This window comes from Bombus affinis, chromosome 2, assembly GCF_024516045.1.
Source record: "Bombus affinis isolate iyBomAffi1 chromosome 2, iyBomAffi1.2, whole genome shotgun sequence".
NCBI lineage: Eukaryota > Metazoa > Arthropoda > Insecta > Hymenoptera > Apidae > Bombus > Bombus affinis.
This window is the reverse complement of record NC_066345.1, coordinates 13,023,335-13,050,488: the sequence shown is the minus strand read 5'-3', so window position 1 is coordinate 13,050,488 and position 27,154 is coordinate 13,023,335. Positions and strand designations below refer to the sequence as shown.

The following is a 27,154-nucleotide window of genomic DNA, read 5'->3' as shown; positions in this document are numbered from 1 at the left end:
ATTTTCATGCTTGAAAAGTAGCGAGACGCTGTCTCTATCGACCAGAAAAGGAGAACGAAACGAAGATGAAGCGTAATCGAGTTCACTTTTCGAGCAAGCTACTGCGTTCACGATACTACTGAAAGTTCTCGCAGAAGGTTGATGGAATTTACATCGATAAAGATTCCTCTTGTTTCTTCCTTTATATTGGAATTTTTTTCATTGATTTTTAGACTAATGATTCGAACAGTATAAATTTAAAACGTTGATAAATGTTGATTTATCAACATCATGTTTAATATTTCATTTGCATATTTCAATTTCTACATTTGACGAAACTGTTTGCGTTCTTTACAAATTGAACGTAATTAGTTGTTTGGCTTGAATACAATTTTAAGATAGAATATTATTCGGATTTTATGTAAATAAAATTTCAAGGATTTTAAATAAAATACACTACGCCACAAAATTGGGGGTCCATTAAGTTTTGCCCGAAAAATTATCGATCTTTCAATTGTTGTAGCTTCGTGAAAAAAGCTCTTGAAACAGCACACACACGAGGTCGTTTCAAGAGGCGAAGTTCTTACTTTCACATCCCTGCATCGAAGTTTTTCAAAGAAGTTATATCAGAAAACGGATAGGAAAACTGAAGATGCGTTTTTCTTTTTTAAACTTTACAGACTCAAATGGATCTACGGAGTTGAACAAATTTTTCCGTGTTTCATTTTAGAAACATAAAAACACTATTGCAACAAACAAATTAAAATAAACTACAAACATAGCCATTCGTTTCGCAGAAAATTTACAACTCTGAAAATTCCTCAAATTAAAATATTCATCTTTCAAGCTCCATCAACTTCCTGCTCGACCGACTCTTACTTACTGGTCAACAAATAATACTTCTACGATACTTGGCACGTGGTAACTTACAACAACGTTATAAACATAAAGCGGAAAATCCGAGTAGCAGCGCGTCTGAAAGCAGATTTAATCAGCGGGACACGCTCCTGCTCGTTTCTTTTGAAAAATACTCCCGGTTTACGGATGTGCCACGAAAACGGTCGCTAAATGGAGCAACGCTCCAACAATATGGAGGTACAGTGACGCAAATATGTAGCTACAGAGCTGGCGTTCACGCGGCCAGCGTCATACCAAAAGCGTGGATGCAGCGGAAACCAGATATATCGTAGACGTTTTATGCACATGTGTACTCTTGTATCTAGTCCGTGCACAGGTCGTGGAACAAATTTTTAAGCAGATAAAGAACAATTCATGATGGTACAATAAGTTGAAAACATGTAATATATTTTTGAGGAAAACCGTGTTGAAAATGGCGAAAATAGACAATAGCTAATTACTGAGGTTACTGAGTATCGTTCAATTTGCGATGCAGTTCTAACTAAAAAAAAAAAGATATATTCATTTCAAAAATCGTATTACAATAATCTATTTTATCTTATATTTATATATTGTAGTTGATTTATGAAAGTTTACAGTGATCGTAAGAAGAAGATTCGAAGGCTTAAAAAGTTACCAAAATGATCGAAAATAAAAAGAGGAGTTCATTATTACTGACAGAAAGTATTTTAGTCATTGGAGATATCGCAATCCTTCTAATTTAATGTGACGTTTGCAGTGAAGTTCGTAACATGGAAATTTATGCCTTCATAGATTTTTTTTATACTCTAGATCCTCTTGCAGGTACAGTTGAACTAATATTATTGATGAAATTTTAATAATCACGGATTATAAATGATTAGTATTAATAAATTTCTTCATGTAACAGCAACAAGATTTGTAATAAAACAAATGTAGCTTTTCAAGTAAGTTACTGTAATTGAAACTAATCTGATTTTCTGGTAATTTTGATGGAATTACAAAAAAAAAAAAAATGTATAATCTATGAATTGTCACTAATATCGTTAATCGGAAAATTATACAAAGGAACTCTAGTAATTTTGAACGTTTGTCATCGTGTGAATACGTTCAAGTGGATATTGAACTATTTCGAGACGGAGAGTGAATTTTTCTTTTTACGCTCTTAGTTGTTTGATGGAATTGAAAGAATCTTTGGAAAACAAAGAAAAAACTGCTTTTACGTCAAAGTTTTCTGTATTATAGAATTCTGGAGTTGAGCACATTTTGCTATTGTTCTCTTTTAACTTGCACCAAAGCTTGTCATAACCATTCTGTGAGCATTCTATAAGCCCGCTAAAGTAAGTACGTTATCGGATTTAGAAAATGTTGCACGATCTCCATGCAAACGGGATATTCTCTCAAGCATTTTATACAATTTCCAAGAATATCCTACCGATTTTTTATCAGGTTTTCATTTTATTGAACAATAATATAAAATAATATCGAACAACTAGTGATACCAGTAATAATATTAATAAATTGACAAGTTACAACTTTTTTCCTACGATTCTACAATTTCTTTGTCAAAGAAAAAAAATCAGAGGATTTATAATTTATAAAATTTCTTAAATTTCATTGCCAAAACTGTCATTGATATGGAAGAGAATTTTTCAATGCTAAAAACCTTCGATTTGTAAAATTTCATGCCTCGGACAAAGTGCATTTTACTCAGAACCATTCACGAAAGAATAATCTTTGAAATGAATTTTTTAAGTGAAAATAACGACATAAGTCAGACTGAATCATATTTTTATGCGATGCAAGTCTAAGACGTTAAACACAATTTCTTCTACAGTACAGTTTACAGATTTTCCCCTTAATTGTACCTGGAAAAAATCGCTCTATCTGTACCGCATCCTGTGCACGTTTATTAAAATACTATACAGAAGAAAAGGAAATGAAAGAGAAAGATAGAGAAAGATAGAGAAAGAGCGAAATATATAAAATATAGCCGCGTGTCTGCCCTCGTATCGATCAGCGTATTAATAAAACTGTCAGAAAACGATCCTCAAAAATGAGAACAAATCTGTATTAAATTCAGTATCTGGTCTGACGATTCGACCTGTAATGTCGAAGTCTGGGGTTCTGCAACGACATCGCATGGCAAGGATCTGGCCGACCTGCAAAAAGATACATACACACAAAAATAGTTTTTTTTCTCCTCTTTCCACGAAGTCCTTCGAAACCTACAATGGAAATATGGTTGAACAGAAGTAATGAGTCTCCACGACACCTCGTGTCCCACGTAAACCACGTCACTAGCATCGATAAATAGCCTGTTTATTTGGAAAACCTACTTTCTAAAATAAATAGCCTGTTTGTTTCGAAAACCTGTTCCATTACCATCGATGGAACAGCTACAGATAATGGACGAATAACATGGTATTTATACTAGAAAATAAAATGCTAAGAAATTACGATCTCTGTATAATACAGTTATGGTACTTCAATTGCATACATTTCTATAAAACTCTCTTTGTTACAGATTTATGTAAAGCTTCTTATTTTCGCAATTGTTAAGAATACTATCTATTTTTCTTGAGGATAATCTAATAGAAATAATAGATGATCCTAATTCTAACATAATAAACGACTCATAATGTGCAATCTCCTTCATCGCTATCATCAAATAATACAATCCCAAAGACGAACTTTCTCCAAAAATTATAAAACGCAATCTAAGTATCTTGTAACTTCTATGCACATTCTCAGATTGGCTTCAAAGACCAATTTTATCACGATAGTCGTGTTCTTGATAATTTCAAGATATTTTATGTAGCGTAGGTATACGATATAGGTAGACATAAAAATTTCTTATGGTAAATGTTCGAGTATTTTAACCACTGTAAGTAACGTTTCTTTAATATCCTTGAAAATGTAACACTTAGAAGCAGTCCAACTTATTACAGAATCTAATATCATATTGTTAAACAAAGACCTTGAAAGGATTAAAGCAAGTGATTCATAACAACTGGCTGACACGGCAGTGTAAATCTCCTTAGGCGAAACCCTCTATTAATCTTTCGAATTTATAATTTACTCAGAACGTTCATAATTCAGCAAGCAGTGGCGCAAGGGTGTCGTGTAATATTCTCATGGAATGAAGAGAAAGGACGATTTATGTAACCTTGGGGTTTCGTCGTGGGACTTTCTACCCAAGGTCAACGGAACTTTGAAATGAGTACGAATTCCACTGCATGCTTGGTCTCGTTTACCCTCGCCACTGCAAACAGAAAAACTTTAAGGATTTATGAAAATATAGCGGATACCGCGCCATGTGAATTTCCCAACCACGTGAAAGTTTCTGACTCGAAGTTCTCCGTTGCTTTGCGTTATCCTTCCATCAATCCTTTTCTCAGGCTTTAACCAGCCACTGGTTTTCCATATTAATGCCACAGGCTGTTCGGTATGTAAAGTGTTCCATAAAAAATTCATGAGTTTCAAATTTGTGTTAGGATAAAAGCGTTGGAAATATTTTATTAAGAATAATACTTTTTTCAGTGAGATCCTTTTGTTTGAAGCATTTGCAATACGAATTCGCAAATTCCTATAGTATAATCTTTCTCGTGTATGTATTTGATGAAGAATACGTAGTATAATAATTAAATTATTATTAACAATTTTAATAATACGATAAAATTTTGTTACAGAGAATCGAAGCGTTGTCGATGATAAAAATATTCGATACATAAATTTTGCTTTGGTTTCACGCGGCAGAAAGGGTTTTAATATTTTCGAAAAATCTTCCTTTGTCCTTTTTACATTTCCCTGGAACTTGAGAAATTTTCTGACGATAAAAAATTGGATTCGATGAAAAATAGTTCAAAGAATCAATAATAAAAGTAACATACTTTTGTATTTCCTAATTTTATGATCGATATTGCGACGTGCTCTACAATTTACCCAAGGAACCCAATCTATTTTAAAAAAATATTCTGTACACTGTTTGTGATGATTGTTAATGTCTGCAACGAGCTTTTAACGAAATGAGTTTAATTATCGTAATTATAAAGCAAGATTCGTTGTTCCTATGATTGAAACAAGTTCCACGATAATTGCTAACATACTTGTTAAACTCAAATAGACTGAAATTAGAATCTGTTTATCCCGTCTTTGTGAAACGTGAATGTTGATAGCAATGTAAAGAATTGATTTATTCGTTCCAGCATAAAAAAAGCATCATCGGAGGCTGTTGTACTGGAAAGGCTTTGGAGCAGGAAGATAAAATAACTTCTAGACAAGATGCACCCTACCAAGCTGGCTATAAATCACTGGCTCTCGAGCCACAGTTAAAAATAGTCCTCGAGACAAGACAAAAGACGATGTTTTGCTTGTAGTATAGAGGTTTGTAGTACTTTGCTTTTCAAAGTGTATCAGGCAGGCAAGACGTTAAATATGTAAAACACAGTATAAAAATAAGTTGATGCTAGTTTGTTCTTACAAAGAGTAGTTTGTAAAATAAATTAGAAGACAGTTAGATTTAATTCTCGTACGAATTTTAAACATATTCTTCAAATTGTTAAAAATGTAAATTAATAAAACGTAGAAAACATTTTTTTTTAATTATACAAAATTTTACTGCAATTCATTATGTTATATGTATTTATTCTACGTGGCAACATAAAGGTTAAGCATTTTTTAGTAATAGTGTTTGTCTAATGCTTCATCTTTCATTTTGTCATTTGTCTTATAGTTTATTGTTTGAAATAATATGAACTTCAACAGGAACAATATGAATAAGAACAATGTAATTTATTTAATAAAGTATTCTAGATATAATTAGGACATTTAAACTTCTATAAACTGTATACAAATTATTATTAATTGGTATCTTTTCTTATAGCTGTACCGCAGCTTTATTATTTCAAAAGTAAAATTAATTAATACGTACGATCATCTTCTCGTCTACAAAGAAGATTATAATTAAAATAATTTACAAACTTCAGTAATTCATACTTGGATCCTTGTCGCTTAATTTTTATTCCTGTGAATATATTATATTTAAGCCACGATCCCATTTACAAGAGATATAAAATTTTACATTGAAACAACGACTTGTTTCAGAAGCTAGTAGCCGTTAAAAATTATCTTAGGTACAGGAAATGCAAACTAAATAGTAACAACGAATGGAACGAAACACTAATGTAGTCCCAAACTTCCAATTCACATCATAATACAGCCAACAACTTGCAATAATTCCATCCAAGATCCCATTAAGGGTATTCAACATGCCTCTTTTGCAAACCGACCGTGTATCACCTTTACAAACTTTCTTATTCAAACCAATGTTTCAGGACAAAGTTCTCCAGTAACGTTTAATTTGTAAAATTTATCTTACAAGTTATCTGAATTTTCTTACATAATAATTTAATAACAGGTAGTGATAATTTCTTGACAAGCAACAGATTGCAGAATTCCCTACTATGTAAATAATTCTCGTAATTTTACAATATTTATTACATTATACTCTGCAGAGTTTGGAAATTTCCAGAAGCGTCTGTCGTTACTGTGAAAATTAATTTGAGATTCCCGAGGACCAATTATCAAATTATACTCAGGAAACTGCTTTAATCTACCCCTCAGATTCTGTTTCCTTTTCCCACCCCCTTTGTTGATGATCGGTCGAATTAGCATACGACCGGATTTAAAATTGCCCTACTCACGATTCTCCCTTAAGAGAATCCGCGTGGTCGGCTCCCTTTACGGATCATGGTTTCATATTCCAACCTACGCCGGCCTTGGTAAACGCAATTAACGCGTGAACGTAATTCAGTTAGTCCGAAATCAGTTAAAAATCAATCTCGTTGGAAGAATGCGCTCGAGCGTGCGCACGAACCTCGAAATTTCGCATCGTTCAATATCGTCGTTCGTTTTCTATGTTTACGTCGATGATATTTAAGTCAGACGTGGGATTATAGGATGTGGGCTGATCGGACACAGATTTGAAAGTTTTTTTAAATAGCTTTTGCGTAGCTTTGTAGGGGCTTTTTAAAAATACAGAATTACCTCAACCTTTCGGAGATTTAATAAAATAAATAAATGTTGGCAAATGAATATTAAGATGTAAATACACATAATATTAAACAAAGGTAATAATGACAAAAATCTATCCACCTATTTTAAAGAAAATGTCAAATCCGCGATTTACATAGCGAATGTGTTACAACTTTCAAACTTCTAAAATTCTACTAAATACAGATAATATAAAGATACAAGGAGATATATAAAGATATGCAAAATAAGGTACTTACTATCATACGATATTTAATACACAAAAGAATTTTTATATAAATTCCACTTCTTTAATTATATTTCCAAAATTATATAATCGTGTAAAAATCCGTTAGCCTATATACAATAATTCAACTAAAAAATTTTTAATTCGCAACTTGCGAAATTTTACTCGAATTATACGAACTGGTAGGCAGGAAGCTGTAAACAGCTTTTTAATAAACACGACACGGATTGCAATAATTTGGCCGTGATATGACATCGTATAGCGGTTTGCATTAACAGCCTGTGCAACGTCCACGTGTCATACGATGAATATATTCGACATTTCACGACACGACATTAATTCTGCTGCTGATGCTCGTCCATTCGTTGAACATTACACAAACGCGTTGTTTGGTATCGAACGATCGATTGCTACGGTCGAGCTACAATTTTTTAAACCAGGTATCTCTTTTAATTGACAAATAAACGACAAGTGATGAACTCGACCGATTGCCTAATTTGTCATGACTCTGTCATCCTACACTGATTGTATTATCGTCATCCAACATTGATTATATTGTCTAGTCTGAGAGGTGTCAATTAGTTTTTGATCAGATTTTATACTTAAAATACTTTAGAATTAATATACTTTTCTTTTATTAGAATTAACGAGATAAATGTTTTCTCTATGCTTTCTTACGTTAAATATCTGTATGTATTTCTTACAAGAATTATGTGCTTAATTCTTTTTCTGTTAGAATAAGACATACTTCTGAAGCTTTGATTTTTCTTATAATTATACGATTGGTATGGTTAACGATCAAAACATGTTAAACATGGAAGCTTTTAAAAGTGACCTCAAAAAACGAGAATCTATTTCTTCGAGGTAGTGAAAATTTGTTTCCCGACGCGACGGACACTACGGTGATTGCATTTTTGTAGAAATAAACGATATTTCCGCGGAACCGTTACAGCAGGATATTTTCTCTCTGCTAAATTGCAAGACTTGTTTGCATCTCCGCTGACTAGCTCCACGGCTTAATAAAATCCATCCTCGAAAGTAATCTGGAAAGTGTCTCGTCTAACATCGTTCGAAAAAAACTCATCTACAGAGATAGATAGATCAAGAGGGAACGAGAAGAGCACGCAGTTTCTGGTATTTTCAGACGGATCCTCGCGAGTTTCTTTCGAGGCCAGTCTGACGATCGAACAGATGAAATTAACCCCTTTGCGCGCAAGAAACTGGGTAACGTACGTTAAAACAACATCCGAGCGAGTGAGCTTTATTTTACGGAAAAAAGTGTACCTTGAACGTGCAACTTTGAAGAAAAGAATTTCGTACAGATTCGTTTGTTCTTAGAAAAAGATTTGATTAAACTTCCTCGATGCTTCCTCAATGGAACATTATGAATCGTGCTATTTTATTGATCGTTTAGATTTATTTATTATTAATTATGTTTTAGTATTTTATGTGAATATTACAATCTCATTTGAAGTTTTTCCTGTCATGATAATTAGCTTCGTCAAAGTTTTTTCCCCATTTCGAAATTTAAAAATATTTGTAAATCAACGAGACATTATGAATCTTTCTACTTTTGGAATTATTTCCATGCATTTTATCATCTAAGAAATGAAGCTTTAGAGATGCCAAACTTGTCAATTCATCAACGTTATTAGTTAGAAAATTTCCTGTTCAAGTGTATTCGCTTCTTTTGCGTAACACTTTATGAATTTTTGATCATACCTGATCATACTATCGAAACAACAATCGATGTGGATAAGGCTGGTGAGCCACAAGTGGCTCTTAAATCCGAGGGACAAATCTAATAAAACGTTTTCGAAATTATTTTACGGCCTACTTTATTTTTACGACCGGCCATCATTTTCGACAAATAAGGACATAAGCAACCGACCATTTTATTCATCGAGTCATTACCATAAAAAGTAGCAAGGTAGTTCCAGCAGATTTCTATCTTCGAATTATCAAACCTTCTTCCGAATTAATTTTTTGAGGATATCTTTTCTCAATAACCACGCTGTGTTTTATCGAATATTCTCTAATAATAAATTCACCTATTCGATTCGTGTAGTCAACGAACTCGAAATTCACGCTCTTTTCTCGAAAACATTTTTCCAAAGGACATTCTCATCTATTTTATTGAAATTTCCGCTCGATGTAGAATACCTTTTCATTTGAGTGTATCATCTTACATAAAGTATCTTGTACACTAGTATGTGACAACACTATTCAGAGAAGATTGATTGTATTCTAAGAGGAGATCTAAATGACCGTGAAAATGAATCTGTCCGCGCGGTTACTCTCAATGTAACTCCTTCGAGAATCGTGGAGCATGTTGTATAATTTCATTCTACCGCACATTCCAGCAAAGTACGTTAAATTGTTTACTAGCTAGACGCGTGTGCTGTGAGGTTTCAGATAGTTACGAAATAAGACCAGATGAATTTGCCGCAATTGCATAAGCGTTCGCAGGTGTGGGCGAAGAACAATGAAATCCATGGATTCGAAGGAATTCTGATGGACGACGAACGCCAACCCTGTCGCAAAATTTCTATTAATGTCGGAATTATTTCGTCGACTTGCTCGTAAGATAATTGAGCTTGACAAGTTGGTGCGAATATCGACAAATAATTTAAAATGAAAATTAACGAACATACTCGTGTAATATCTGCTTATACAATTTGCAAATTTGTTTTATTATTAAATCGTCACTAATTCATATTTATATGAATATGATTCAAAAATGGAACTTTAGTAGAATATTATTTTACCTATTAAACACTATCATCTTCAAATTTCTCTTAAATACATAATTCGCAGTCTAGTTATTAGATACATATGTTAGATAGAATATGTTATAGCAAACACAATGGAAATTAATTCCCATAAAGAATAAAGTGAACTTTTTCCAAATGGATAACTAAATAATAACATTTGTATAGAAGAAAATGTAATTATTTATCAAAAATATTTTATCAAAATTTAATGTTCCAAAACGGTTGAATTCTTTCTCAAAATTCATGGAAAAATTGTCTTCTGTGAGTATGTTCTTATATCAAAAAATTATTGTTTCCTTTGTTAGGATATTAACAAGCTTCCAAAGTAAAATGTTGCGATACGATGTTATTGTCTCTGGTATATTTGTCCAAAAATTTTAGCGGGCGGCGAATATTCAGGTGATTCCATTCGCCGTGACGTCAATTGACACGAAGCGGATTAACCAATCAGCTGGCAATGTTCCACTTCCAGTACACTCAATAAATTTTCATTTACGTTTCTGCACTACTACTCACTCTATCGAAAATCTACTGAAAATCCACGAAAATCCGCTCGTTTCTCTATAATACGTCACTATATCAACATCCAGTCACGCCATATAGTACTAAAGGATATCTTTATGTATCAGTTATCGTGATGAGTTACTTTTAATAGCCTTGTTTCCAAGTCACAGTACCACCAGAAAATTCAAACATGTAAAAAGCATAATAATAAGCGATAAATGCTATCCAGCCTCTCGTTTCGATGCGTTATTGACGTTTCCATTGTTCGAACCGAGTACAATGAAAAATACGATATACAAAATTCTCTGATGCGATTCTAATAAAGGAGAGATATGAAATAGTTCATTTTCGATGTAAGTTAATTGACGTTAATGTTAAGATGTTTTTAGGAAAAAATGTCCTATTTCCTTGTTGGATTCATATTTGAATAGTAAAATAAATTTCTATGTAACAAAATAAGAATTCCTTGTTTAATAAGTTAAAGCGATTGATTTTCTTTAAGATTAAGGTTTTGCAAATTTTCTAGCGAAACAGAACAATCTGTCCACCTTTCTGAGGACACCTGCACTCTAAGTAGATTAAGACCGTATCGGATTAGACGCTGGTCTTTGTCACGTTGTTCCCTTTAAGCTTGATTTATCTTTATACTTTTTATCCTTTCATTGTTTAAAATAAATATAAAACACATTAATTTGCAAATAAGGCAACAAGTGAAAGATGAATATACTGTTTCTTGCAAGCTCGTTATTTAATTATTCAAATTTTCATTAAATGTATTAGCTATTGTTATGAGTTATATTGTATTATTCGCGGAATTTGTAAATCAATTTTTGATTATATTTAAATCCTTTGTGAAATAACGGAACATCGTCAATAAATAAAATTGGACGAAACAAAAATAGATAAAAATTTTAGGTATTGGAATTTTCATTCCAAATAACGTACATACGCTGGTTATGACATTTAATTGTACGACATTTCCTACAATATTGGTAAATTAATTTTTAATTGAATGGACAATAAAATTTATTACGAGATGTTGAATATGTCGGTAAATAAAAGTGGAAGCGACGATATCGTGGAAATATTTTGGGTCACGCCCCGATTAATGATTTGGTAAATGTTGAAACATACTTGTTTCATAGCAGTAAATATTTTTTATCACTTGCTTTGACTACCTTAATAAAAATAATTTTTTTGGTTTTAGTCTCCTAAAATGCTAATTTCTATTCTTTATTTCCTTCCTTTCTCCCATTTTGACTTAAAAATCTTATAGTTATTATCATATAATATCCAATACGACCGCATAGCATATATAATCAGTGTATTGTACATAATCAACCATAATCCGTCTATAAATTTACCTATATGATGAACAAACATATTAAGCGAACTAAATTAATTCTAAATTCGTTCGAATCTATCAGTTTCTAATAACTAACTTAAATTGAAATACTTCTATCTCTAATAACGAGAATTGAAGAAATATATTACGTAATTTCACGTAATATAGACAAATATAATATAACCCAGTCAAACTTGTATTGCACGATCCACAAATTTAATGATGTTTGATTATTTTACACAGTTAATAGCAACCAAAACCCAATAATCATCTATCAATTACATACAAAACCGACCGACCTGTAAATCAAGCTAAAACGAAAAATCAATTCCTTCCCTTTAAATAATCCACGAGCAAACAAAAAACAACGTATCCAGAAACGTTGATATAATGTGAAAACTAGAAAGAAACGCCGGAACGAAACGTAGAAGAAGAAAATGAAGAATAATGTAAAAAGGGAGAATCACACGCATCGTTAGTCTAAAGCCGAACAATAGCGAAGAACAGGGTATTCCCATAGCAACGAGGGTTGTGCGTTGTGTTATAGGCCGAGGAAACAGAGGGGAGGCTGGAAACTGGCAGCTGAAGACTAGAGTGACGGAAAGAGAAAGGAAGAAAACGAGGGTTTCTCGGAATTCCCTAGAGCGGAAGGAACGCTAATATCGTTTTCCTTCTTCCTACCGGTGAATTTATGTCTATGGATCACAGCAAAAACGGGGAAGAAAAACAGGGAGAAAAACAAGAAAGAAAAAGGAAGGTAAAGAAAGAAATAGAGTAGAGCGAGCGGGTTAAAAGAAAGTGCCATGGGTAACAGTAGGATCGAGTATGTTGCAACTAAGTTTGAATTTATCTATCAAATTTTTAATTACTTGTAAATACTTTAAAAGCCTTTTGCTATTTTTCATTATGAGAAGTATCGATATAAATATGCATCTTATACATTTTTTTACAAATACAACAACTCTAAAAATCCGTTATTATCCATTTTGTGAATTTGCCAGGCACGAACTTCATATTCGAAGATACACCATGCCCATGAAGTATTAGAACACGTACTGTATTTTTTAGAAATTTACGCTATTTGGAAAACTGCTAGTAAAATTTTACCTCATTTCGTGTTTCATATTAAAAAGCACGTATATATTGCGAATGAAACGACTGGTGCATAATGAAAAAGCTAGAGGATAAGAGCGGCGAATAGCATTTAATTTATATGAAATATCAGTAGATATCCTAATGCTTATAGTACAGTGTATTTTCATTTTTCAAAAAGATATTCCTGTGTGATCGATGCGCATAAATATTTTGAGTTTAATCGTTAAAATGTCACGAATTGAAACTATCGTATTGAAATTTAACTGGAATTCAATGGTACCTATATCGAACGTGATCCCATTGTTAGTCGTCGAACGTTCGCGCAATACGTTTCGAGAATAATTTATCGGCGAGATCTGCGGCTGACGAAGATCGCCATGGATAGAAAAATGGCACTAATGCCTGTTGGAATCTTGGCTCTATCATTGCGTTTACGGTGCAAATAGGATGTTGAATATCAACGGAATTCAGGCTTTATTATCATCCCGCGAAACGTATAAAGTGCTCGAAGACATTGGTAGCCTGGCGAGGTTCGCTAGTACAGAATGAAGGTATTATTGGATGCGATGTGAGACGAAATGAAGAGGAATTGGTGGAAGGAATGGGAGCAGAGGAAATTGAAAATATACAAGAGGTTCTTATGCAAGGGTTGAACACGTTGTGCTGTGATCAAAGATCGTTCTGAGCAAGTAAATAAACTGGGGAGAAGTTATTTAAGGCGGATTAAAGATTTATTTTTGGCTACTCTTTTCGTCGTCTGACAGTTTAAACGCGTACACTTGCATGTACAATACTTGGCCGTAGAGCGTATGGAATTTCGTTTGTTCGAGTGAAATTCCGTAAACTTGATTTATTATAGAAATACGCGAACTGACGATGAAATATTTCGCTATATTTATTTTCCCGGTGTTGCCGAAAAAATGCGCATAATTTCTTTGCAACGCATATACATCCTCATATAGCACTTGTGAAGAAATATGGTTATGGAAATGTACTCTTCCTTGAACCATTCATTTTCCATCTCTGCCATTCTTTTTTTTTTTCTAATTGCAATCAGAAAAGAGATACGAGTTGTTCCAGTTACATAAATCACTTTTTGTATGGTGTGGCAAATCGTAAGCAAGAATTTCTGGAAAATCAAACCTCTCCGTGCAGAATTAAACGAACAATATACGATTTTGTTGCCAGACGTACACGAAATTCGTAATTAATATTCAAATGGTAGAACATTTCAACGCTGATATAGATGTATGGTTACTTTTAAGTATGAATTTACGCTTCGCCATTACGATGCTGCAATTCTTGTTGAAATGAAACAAAATTCGGTTGAAAGTTCGTTTTATACGTGCTTCGAGATATTTCAATTAAATTCAGATACCAAAGTGAGCGTGTTTCGAGCAAATTGAGATTAAAATTCTTTTCTTTTTTTATACGAAGAATTGACTAGATATTTACATAATGACGTAAATACGAATAAATAAATATGTATTGTCTTTTTTACATATTTTTACTTATTTTGGTCACAACTAAACTGTAAATTTGTACGTAATTTCATACTTTTATTAACCTAACTAATCAGGAGCGGAACTAACACGAAGATTTATTTCTCCCATTACGTGTTTTAACAGCTGGATACTTCACTTCGAATAATTTCTATATTTTTGTATATTACGTACATTCTTGCAACTTTAAATTTCCCATACATGCATAAAAATCCGCAGTCTAGTTGTGACCAACTTTTTGTAATCTTTATTATAAATTTCTTTAACAGAAATTCCAACGACCTACGCCTGAATAAAAATTTTTTCTTATTTATACCCATAAAACATCCTGACAAAGTTTAACCGGAAAATGTGAACACTCTGCATTTTCAAACATTATTCGTTTCTCCTAGTTGCTCGGAACAGAAATTTTCGTTTTCATGAACAAGCCGTGGCAAGTTTTCGAGGATCGTACGTTACGCGTCAACGAGTACCATAGTAAGACTGTAAAGAGGAATTTCCATCAATCGAATAAAGGAAGAACAGCCCGGTGAACGAGGTTTCCGGTTCGAATTTGAAAGTCAAATTTGGCAGCAGGTGAGTGGCGATGAAAGCAACCTCTGTTAAATGATAACGTGCGAGGCCGGTCGAGCTTTCACTCGTATAAAGAATCGACCGAAATCGTTTTCTCTTTGTGACTATTTAATTAAAACCAATGTAATATCCTTTGCTGGATAAGCTATGCATGAAATGTTTCTCGTTTGAAAAAGAGAAAAGAAAAAGAGGAAAGAGAGACTGATAAGTCAATATCGAAGGTAAACAATAAAAATTTGGTGGTTTTATGGAATTTGTTTAGTAAAGTGTACGCACTGGGCAAAAATTGGATGATAATGGAATGATGGAGTGGATCGATATTCGAGAATAAATAATGATAATATAACATGGGTTGAAATATTCGGTTGGTTACTATGAAAGAGATCAAAGAGAAATATGGTAATTTTGGTATCTATGGTCTGTAATTAAGTTGGTGAGTATTCTGATAACTAAATTGAAAATGTTTATGCGAAATTTTATTTACGAATTCATTATGCAAATTTACCTATTCAATAGTGTCTTTCGCTTATGGAATACTGTAGTGAACATAATTTGTATAATAATATAATATATTATATTATTATATGTCTTATGTAATGTCAGTTATAATAATTTTATTTAGTTTTTCTTTAATTTAGATATCCTGGCAAATTATGTTGCACTTTTGCACTACTATGTTGCACTACACCTATAATTTTAGTTCAAAGTATATAATTATATAAATTTACATGGTTAAAATAAGTGGATTCGTTTGCCAAGAATCAATCGAGGCTTGAATCCCAGGTAGAGCCAATATTCGGCGCAAAACGAAGAGGCAGTTATCGAACGATCTAAGCGTAAATCAAATTTGATCATCGGAGCATTCGTGTATCTAGTTCAGAGGGGGCAAAATGAAAGAAAAGAGGAAAGAGCGGGAAAGCAGTTGAAACTGTCAGGAATGAAAAAGCTTCTCTCGAAATTGTGTCACGTGGAAGAGAATCGCGGAAAAAAAGAGAGCAAAAAACGGGAACGGGGAAAAATAAGTACAAGGATTCGATTGCAAAGGTGACTGACGACGTGACTAACTTCCGCACGTGCTGCGCCAACGGAACTTTGAACAGAGTCACTTAACGCGCCCTCCATCCGGATAGCTTTTTGTCAGTTTGTTTTGACAGGATATCTGAAAATTGGAGACGAGTAAAGAATCCGTAAACGAAACCAAAAATTGTTGGTCATTAAAAGAGTGAATATATCGACATATATATACTCTACTTTATAGATTTTTCTTCTTACAAAAAAGATTAATTTATCAATAAATATGCCATGATCAGATTGCGGATATTTATGCAAATATATAGTTTCATAGGAGATTAATGAAGAAATGAAATTTAAATAGCAATTTCTTTTACGTTAAATTAGCCTGGATATACTAATGAGCATTTATTATATCATGAGCAGTGTCATTATTGTTCTTAACCATAACCAATGTAAGTGCAATAATGGGAAAACAGAGTAAGTGAGGCTAGTGAAAGAAAAAAGTTGCAAACATTTAGACTAAAAAACCTAGGTTGGTGATTTTTACATTTTTAAATAAATTTTATCGTAGACTTCTATTTTCTAGTTTGATTCAAACATAATGATTCTAACATGATCCTAATACATTATTCCATCAATATATAATATTCATCTAACCCGGTATAATTCTTAACAAATTTCTTTGGTAACGCTCTAAGTGTTGAGAGGTCTTGTCAATAAATAACTTTTACCAATAACGACAACTTTTTACTAATTAAACAATCCTTTTGTTTTCTAGTCCTCATATATGAGAAATATTGGATTTAGGTAAAACAATGCTCGAGTTGACTGCTCGAGATTAAAAATTGACTAGTTATTTATTTGTTGAAAGTTGCATATAATACGTATTGTCATATGCAAATAGGAGACTTTGCAATTTTATCCATAACATTTACAAGGGATTTAGGTTTTTTTTACTAAATCAATATTGCGACGGAAGTTTAATGGATTTTTATATCTGATGACCCAAAAGCTTTTCGTGCATTTCGAAGGGAATATGAATGTAGTTTTTCGATACCTTTTTCACGTATAAACGTTCTCCACAAGTGTTTTTGAATTATCGGTGATTTATAGGTTCCGCCTATCATTCCTGTTGTGCTCACCGAGAAACTCATTAAGATAAACTACGTATAAAGAAGGAAATGAAGGAATATGGATGAAAACGATTGGAAATGTTTTACGGAATTCTAATTGACAAAAGCCCAATTATATTCTGTTACAATTTATAATCTAATTATATTTCACAGATATTTTAAAGTTTATATAAAATCAAAGCTGTTTATATATACGAAAGCTAACATGTCGCTATCAAAGCTCGGAAACGCTATAATTCGATTCCCAATATACTCCCACGAAAGAATTTTCATTTCACGTTCATCAAATTCCATCCATTTCCACGCTCTCCGAAAAAAGGCCATAAAACACGGTAGCTGGTTTTCGATCGTGAAAAAATTTTTCCATGTTTTACGTTGCCATACTCGAGCAAAAAAGCCTGCCAACTGTTTCGATAAATCGAAATGTCTCGTATTTTCCGATTCTTTCGTTTTACTTTACTCTCAAACGATCATCGACCCTGACAAAATTACTAAGGCCGTAAAAATTAATGAATTACATTTATTTTTGCACTTTCCAATTTCCCATCGATGCATAATAATCCGCAGATCAATAATACGACGAGAAGTAATATGGAAGAACGATTTGCCGATAAATACTTGAATCGTCGCTTCGCGAAACGGATATGCGACGAGAGGACAAGATAAAACCATGATGTAACAAAAACTGTCACCATGGTTTTTCATTCTTTTTTTTTCCATTGGCATCGCGCGTTTCGAGAAACTTTCATCTCGTTTTTTCCTCATCGTAGTCAACGTCGGCAGATAATCGTGTTTGCGGAACAGCTTTCTGCAAAATATAGTTATTTTTCGAATCGAAGAATTTCACTTTTACAATCAGCTTACAGCGTAGGCGGAACATTCTCTGACGAAAAAACGAATTACGATTTAATCGTTAGATTTGTTCACATCGATCATTCTGTCGTTCCTTTCGAGCGTGAAATATTGTTTTCTCTTGTTGGTTCTTAATATGAAATCGATCTGGAATCGTAAATCTATAGACTTCCGAATGGAAAAATTCTATGCGATTCGAGGGGAAAAGTATCCTTTGTGAGAATTTAGAGCTCCGAATTAAATTGGGAAAATTCAATTTCATTTGTGTTTGGTTGAATGGAAGAAAATTTATGTTACGTCAATACGTCGCGGATATTGATATGTATGAGTAATAGAAACGTTATTAAAAATCAAGCTTTTTCTATTGCTCGAAAGGATCTTTGTAGAACGAACAAGTTGAAACTGGCAAAAGGACAATAATCGAAAATCAAGCATTTTTAGCTCAGCAATTAGAAAAATGTTGATAAAGTGAGAAAATTGAAAAATACGACATTGCAAATGTGTACAAGGTGCACAAAATTTACAAAAGAAAACTATACAAACTATACTTTTGATATATCTATAAAAATACTATGAATCGATCGTTTTATAATAATCAGTCCGATAATTCTTAGAGTTAATCAACTTTCGGACATTCATTTTCAGTCAACACGCGAATATACTACAAAAATTGAGGACAAATACGGTAAAACACGATGTTCACCGTAAAGCGGAGAAATGTGACGTACAATGATCGAATCATTTTATACCTCGATATCACTTCCATTGACGTTCGTGTTACGAGTCCCCGGCCATTATTTGCGAGAGAAAAGCGCATCGAAAACGAATACAAACAGCGTTACTACGTTGAAATCTGCTGGCTCGAGGAAAGTACTCGAGTACTTTTCCTGTGCACATTTTTTTTCCGAGAGAAAATTTCATGAAAAACAGAAAAAGAAGAACTGGACCGAAAATTCGTTTGGTTCATGAATTTTTAACAAATGATGAAAGTAAGAATATATAATTTTTTATGTTTATCGTGACGTATAAAGTTGACAGAAATGACTAACGAGGGTTACCTAAAACCTACTTTAAACCGTATCACACGCAAAAAGAAAATGATGGATTGTATAAGTAAAAAGGATAATAATAAAACGTGAGGTTATTATTAATAATCCGAGATTGATTGTTCTAAGTAAAATTTTATGCGAATTTTATCAATTCTACCGTAATAAATTTTATAACGAGGCATAGAATATATTAAGTTTTATTTTTCTAATTTTACTAAATTTTTTAACGCGGAGTAGAATACTGCATTATCCAAACATTCTACATGTTATCTGACTACCATATTTCGTTTGTTACTTTAGTCTAAAGTTACCTAGAGTTTTCTGTGTAATGGTACCAAAGGGAAAACTTATGATATTAACTGTTAAAACGAGCCCAGAGATACTCTATGAACTAGAAAATACTAAGTATAATACATTTATCATGCAACATAAATGTCGCAAAAATATAACGACTTTGAATGATAAATTGCAATTTGTAAAAAAAATTTGAAACAATAAAATTATTAAAAAAAAGAAGTTGTTAGATATTTGAAAATTAACAATGGACGATTTTATTTGAAAAATATATACATCTGCGAAATATTAAATTTAAATATTAATATATTTATATATAATATTAATATATAATAATATATATTTATATATAATATATATATATATAATATAATAATATATATTTATATATAATATAATATTAATATATAAATAATATTAAATATTAAATTTAAGCAACTTTAAATTTATGGTATGTACGAAACGTTAAAACGTATTGTTAATAAACAATGAATTATTTGAAAATTAAATTACAATACGTGGTCATGAATATAATATTATTACTGTGTTTTATTATATTATACATACAAGAATCAATAACTAATAATTTATTAGAAAATCACTCCAAATTAATATGGGTCGTAATTTATTACGTCGAATTAAAATATCAAAGTTCGATGAAATAACTGAAACGAAATTAATTTGCAGAATTGTTTCACGCTCGTGTACGTGTATACGTATTATAGAAATTATTGATAACCTACGTTCTCAAAGTGTTAAATATAAAAATAAAGAAGGAATAAATATTACAGGGAATATTCAGTTCTCAAGAAAATCTTAATTTACTTAACATGAATTTTTTATTCAGATATTTTTCAAATAATTCAAACCTCTTAAAGCAGCGAATGGTAAAACAAAAAATATTATGAAGTAAGAAAATAGGCACATAGACGATTAAAAATTCTAAACAATGTATTTTATAATGAATCATTTAAATCGACAAAAATGTATCATTACATGTAAATCTATAAAATTTCTCTGAAGTTGATTACTTTAGTCATTTTTACGAAGAAAGGAAAAGTATTTCTATTAATTTAAAGAAGCAATTTATACGCAAGAACAGTTTCACTAACATAATCGTCTCATTAAACAACTTCTCTACGTATTCAGAATATTCTTTGTCCGAGTCTCGCTGATCTTGTCTGTCCTTTTTTCCACAAAAGCTTCGACCACCTGGAATACCGAGCTACTTTCGGAAAGTGATCATAAAGAAGTACCATCGGAGGAACGCTATAAAAGCTCGAGTAACTATTAAATCCAATTCTGCCGGTTTATCGCGCCATCACGTCGAAAGGACAATTTGTACAAGAGCCACTGTCTTTCGGTTCAACGACAGAATAAACTGACTTATGAAACTGCGCGAAAAAGATAAAGAAAGAGTAAAGTTCTTTCAACTGGCTTCGTCGAAGATCAGACACGGACCAAATATAAAATTCTATTAACACGCTGCTAAATTGTATCTTTATGAAACGTAATAATGCTGCGTAATAAAGCTCGGATTCTCTGCGGAGTGAAAACCACAGATAAAAGAAGTATAAATATAACAGAGGAAACTGAATGTTTGGAGAATGAGTTTGTTAAAGAAGTTCTTAAGATCAATTTCAAGTTTGTGTGGAGGATAGTGCTGCGAGTGAATCGTGAAATAGTAACTGGTTGAAAAGAAAATACCGACTGAAAGGGAAATTGTGAAAGCAATCATGTATTTCTGTGTAAATTTCTGTTTTTGTTATGTGGTTGTTATGATTATATTAAATATGGTTTTTGTTATGTTCGCAAGACAATTCAGCTAACTTGAATATTCGAAACGTAAAAGCTCGTTCGTTAAAAATTCCACAATCCTTTAAATAAAATCCTCCAAGTTTTTGCATTTATTAAAAGTGCCTTAATTTTCATAAAAGTGTTAAAATTCGACGTGTCATTTTTCATTCAAGAATTATAGTTTATTTAAAAAGAAATTCCTGTAAATTACTATTACGATAAAATTTTTTAATGCACGTAGAAAATTTTAAGAGCGTTCGATATTTTTTGTTTAGTTTAATTTAAAGAACCCAATTGAAGATTCGAGTAAATTTTAAGCGAATATGCTTATCGTTAAGCTTTTAAACAAAAGTTCCACGATACTGAAGAGAAATTACTACTTGAACTCGCCATAAAAATTCTATATCAATTTCATTTCAAATTTTTGAGAATCGGAGAAGTGATTTTACAAATAAATTCCATTCGTGAACACAACAGAATTCTCCGTAAATTCTCTCCTAGAATTCCAACCAGACTCTAAATCTTTCCTTTATTTCTCCTACAAAGCATCAAGCAACACTGACACATCACTAAGAGAACATACGTTTTGCACTCTCGCTGGAGGTAGTAGCTTCCTACATTTCATCTCACTATACAGGGTGTCCAGTGATCGCGGTACAACCGGTAAAATAATAAACTTTTCCATAGAATGCTTCGTTTCCTAGGAATGTTAAATTGGCACACGTGTACCAGACTAATTCTCAACTAAACATACTTAAACTCTATTTCCCTAAATCTGATGCCTTAAATTATGTTATTATACATATATTTACTTTATATTTACCATTATTTTAGTCTACCATTTTCACTTACTTTCGTACGTAGAATAACCTTCTGGTAATTATTTTCTTCTACTCATAGCCCGCTAGATAATCAAATTCACGTACAAGTATTAATCAAATGTTCAAACTCTATCTTCCAGGAAACAGAACGTTGTATGAAAAAATTTCATTCTGCGTTGTTGATATATTTTTCCACGCTTAGACATCACCCCTATTCTCTCGATTGTACCACGATTACTGGTACACCCTGTATAATGCACACATTTTCCAAGCATCCTTCAATTCATACGAAAGCCAGACACACGAGACTTTCGAACGTCCTCGAACAGGAAACAGGAAAAAGGAAAGTAAAGAAGGAACACGATTCTCGGTTGGAAACGCGCATCGAATACGTTCGTCCTTAATCAGGCCACAAAATGAAAGTGGTTTCAGTGAATGGCCGATGAAGCAGGAAAAGAGGCGGAGCATGTTGCAGAAGGAATGAACGAATACAATAAGGAAGAAGAGGTCGTGGATGGTAAGTCCTAGTTCCCAGTGGTCACCTTTCAAACCAGGACAAACTGTCATTGCCTCGTGCACCTTAGACGCGCGTTAATTTAAGAAATTACCGTACACGGTCCGTTCAAATCCTGGCTATTTCCATCGATTAAGTTGTTTCTTCTGGGACTAGTGAGAAACGAGATTATGGAAATATTACGTGATACCATGTGGGAGTTCGCGTGACCGAGTTTTACTCTCGTTATGCGTATTGTACTGTTATGCGGGAATTTAAAGAAAGGTTAAGCCTTTAAATGTGAAAAAAAATTGTTATCAATTTTATTTTTTTCCCCCTTCTTTTGGCCCCAACTGATTGACTTATCTATAATAATATAAGGTAATCCTACATTTATCTTTTCCATTTCACAGCAAGTAAGATTAACGCGCAAGCATGGTTTCCTGTCGACATTTTTCAAAGGCTAGCGGAGCGGAATAAAAAGCTAAAGAGAACCTGAACATATTCATACGACGTCTATACATTTATATACCTATTTAGGAACTTTGAAGTGGTGTTTCTGGAAAGAACGTGGTAGTTCGAATTGTTAATTGACAATGGCAGCAGTCAAAGCTCTAAGGATTACGTTTTGATATCGAGATTTTTCACGAGGAAGGAATTAGAGTTATTAATTTATATTTATATTGTTTTATATTTGTTTTGTACAATTTATATTTATACTTGTGCGGACATCGTCAAACTTCGTGTTAGAAAGCATTGAGTTCATGGATCGTTTGTTAACGTAAAATCAAAAACTCGTTTACGTAGAACCTCGTTCCAAATCGTGCAACTAACAAAGTTATAATGACACTCCTGTTCGCCAATACTCAAAAAGTTCTAGTTCACGAGATATTTTTAATGGCGCTAAATGTTTTTTCAACGAGTGCTACGCGTCAGGATTTTTTTCCAATTTACGTGCAAATTTCTTTCGACCTCGCGTTTCAGGCCCCGTTTCCTTCGTGGAAGACGTAAATAAAAATTTACATTCCACGCAAAACATGGCTAAAGAAATACAGTATGTTCCAGCGATAATGGTACAATTAGCAAGGGCTGATTTTATGTGAAAAGATGAACCGAAAGTATAAAACAAGATCTTTTTTATGGTACTCCTTTTTAATTCTAATTCGACAAAATTAAATCTGAAATTTCTTCGTTATATATGAATTGATCATTCATTTTGAGGATAATGGTTTTATCTTTGACTTTTGATTTCTATTTCTCGCGGAATGCATATAGAATAAAAATATGAAGAAGAATAGTTGATTATAATAATATAAATACTTCAGTTTCTTCAAAACTTGTAATATCGTAAGATCTGGTGATAAGTGGAAGAAAAAGTAATGAAAAAATGTGTTAAAAAAGTTCTTGACGTTCTGTTCCATCGGGATATTGAAAAACAAAATTCAATAACGCGAATTGATTGAAACGAATTTATAAATAAAACTGTTGCGTTAATACAACGTTAGCACTTAATGGTCTATTAAATTTTACAAAGGATGTAATAAGCAACGAAGTCTATGAACTTCGCGTACAAGCTTTCGACTCCACGATTAAATGAAACTGTATCGAGGAGCACTCGTTAGCAAGTTGTTAGCTATGTTAAACTTGCTGGATCGAGTATTCCGCTGCATTAATTCCTATCTCGATTACGAACGTTCCGCTGCCCTGTATCACGACGTTAATTTAATTGAAGTAATTAAGAAAGAACATATTAAAGCAATCGTTTGATTTCTAGAATTTGCCCTGGAACCTTCGAATCTTCTTTGAAGCCTCGATCTCTTCGTACAATATTTTTCAATTTACGTATAATAAAATTGAATTTCAGAAATTCGTTGTTAGAAAAGTTAGAGAAGAATCGCCATACATTAAATACATTATACGATAAAATGCTAATTCTACAGAAATATCACGTTTATATAAAAATATCATTTACGTTAAAATAAAATATGTTGAGGTTTACTGAGAGAGGAACGAGTGGATGAATTTGTAATAGAAAATATATTGAAATAAGTATAGATATAAGTACAGATATAGTACATGCTGATCCAGGTCCTCACTCTTGCAGTGTTACAATATAATAGAAGAAGGTATGATAGGGAGCACGTTCATATATTTATAGCAAAAGACATTATCAAAAAGTTAACTTTGGTGTGTAGCTCTGGCTAAAGACTACAAGAAACAGCAATAGAAATCTACTTGTAGCTCTTTTGTTTCTAGATCTTGTAATCCAAAACAAAATTTATATTCAAAGGCACAATAAAATGGACCTCTCCTTATTTTGAATGTTTTCATTAAATTCTATTCTCTTCGTAACAGCTGTCTCCAAGTCACGGATATACAAAAGAAAAGGTGTAGAGTTTTTCTTGGAAAAATTACTTCGACAAAATAAAAAAAACATTTTTTATATATTACTATGAATTTTCCAAATAATCTGACGTGTACTAATAGCCGGAAGTTTTCAGTTTTATTAAAGTTACATAAACTCATAAATTTACTATAAAATTATAGGTAAGACATTGAGAAACATACCGGTGCCTCGATAGAAATATTTCGAACTTAAGCGACATGATAATCCGATAAATATTTCGTCAGAAATCATCAACTCGCAATGCAATAAACGCGACAAACGAAATACGTTTAATTGAAATCCTCTCATCGATCAAACTGATAACGAGCATCCTTTTAAAACTTTCCTGCGCAAGTTATTCAAAGGGAAATGAACTATTCATAAAAGTTTTTCGAGTAAAAATGGAAAATAAATCGTCGTACGTTCCTTGTTTCCGTTCAATAAAACAAGAACTAAGCAGTAAAGGGATAAAGTCGACGTTAAGTGAAACAAATATCCGTTTAGATTTCATTTCTTTGATCGAATTCGTAGAAATATAAATTTACATAAACATCCGCAGTCTGCCAACAATTAAACAAAGATTTCTCAGTCGCCAAATATTAGAAATATACTTTGATTTCGATATTTTATATGTTATATAAGCGTTATGTTATAACGCGGTTTGTACGTGTTTATATCTTCAGATTTTCCATAATCGCATAAATATTATAAAGTGTAATTATAAATATTAACATTCTAACATTCTACACTTTATACGTAGATAGTATATATTAAAAAACATAACAGATATGTCTGCTTCTTTCATTTAAATACTTCAATTAATTCTAATATCGCCTGTCACGGGTGACCCCCATCGCGTCACAAGCAGATTTAAGTGTTAAACTCGAAATCTATCTGGGAATAAAGTTGTGAATAAAGCAGAAATTAATTGAAACTCGAGCTTCCTCGGGAAGAACGGTTGACGTAAAGCCAGAAGATTGGTTGGATCTTGGATAGAGATTCTCAGATTCCGTGCTAGCACTGTCCTCTTGTGATTAATGCGAGTGCTATTTCATATTAATTTACCGTGGCGTAATGGCGTACCGTTGACCTAGAATGCGTTTAGGAACTCTGCAGTGATCAAAGGAGATTGTTCGCGTAGCGACATCTCGAAATTTCCAAATGCACGTAGAAACTTGGCAAAGACGCGTGGATTAATTTTTCATCCGTACGAAATGGAAGATCTGCAGGATGTGTGCGTATGTGTGTGTGCAAAACTCTAAGCATTGGTTCGTCTATGAATCCATGTACATAATTTGGCATAGAGATAAAAATACAGATTTGAAATGAATTAGAAAGTAATTTTATACCGGACGAAGGAGGATTGGAAATGAAATTATTGAGCTGTACTACTTGAAATAAGAGGATTAAGAACGATTGATTTTACGAACGTTTGAAACTATTTTAACAAGTTTTACAGATAGTTTTATCGAAACATGAAAATTTAGATGGATTGTACAAAATATTAGCAAGTTTTGTCTTTTTTATTATTATTGCATTTTTCTTTTTTGAATATGTATTAGGGAGTTTCTGTGTTATATTTTTTCATGCTCCGCTATAAATAATTTTTCTGGCTAATATAACAACAGTATCATAGGACTACTTCAAGATGTGATACGTAATACGTAATACGATAAAAGGACATGAAAGCAAGGAAGATCTATTTGGTAATCCTCGCGCACCTTTAATGAAATAACCCAATACAGTCAAATCGTTCGTAATATCCTCGATCGCTTGACATTATGACGAGCAATGTTTAAAATTTTTAAGAAGATAAAGAAACGCATCTCTAGCTGGAAAATCAACATAACATGTGATTGATTGGCGTCTATTTTTATTGAACTTTGAAACTGTCTTCCTGTAAGATAATAAAAAACGTGACTCATCGGTCGTTTCGTTTACATCAAAATATTAAATATTCATCATATCTTAAACAACGCGTAATTACATTATAACGTTAAATATTACAATATTAAACAACGTTAAATCACCATAAGCGGAACTATTACCATAACCAACCAACCGAAATTATCCAAAAAGGTAATTCATTTGACAATAAATCAATGGAGAGGAACAACCTCGTGGTCTCTTCCGCAGCGTCAGCGTGGCCGTGTAAATTTACCCGGAAGTTCGTTATCGGAGAGATGGTAAAGAGAGCACGACCAACTAATGCGAGTGTCAATGGAGGTAAATACGGTGGCCTTACCATACCGCGTACTACTAATACGCAGGTTGCATTATGTACACACTTGTACTGGTATATTGTGTACCAATAACGCAGATCATATTATTATACGCGCTTCGCCCATTGATCAACCGATAGGACATCAATCGAGACAATGAAGATA

The 27,154-nt window shown here is 32.7% G+C and overlaps 1 protein-coding gene across 14 annotated transcripts in view; it reads right to left on the bottom strand.

Moving 5' to 3' along the window:
- LOC126926891 (uncharacterized) overlaps positions 1–27,154 on the bottom strand; it is a 158,627-nt gene that overhangs the window by 52,127 nt on the left and 79,346 nt on the right. For 9 of the 14 annotated variants that reach the window (XM_050743247.1, XM_050743239.1, XM_050743241.1 and 6 more), the window contains one exon: positions 2,960–3,017. The exons of the other annotated variants lie outside the window; for them this stretch is intronic. In XM_050743247.1, coding sequence (XP_050599204.1) covers positions 2,960–2,994 — 35 coding nt within the window. In that variant the 5' untranslated portion in view covers positions 2,995–3,017. The remainder of the gene's footprint in view (positions 1–2,959; positions 3,018–27,154) is intronic. 14 annotated transcript variants of the gene reach the window in all.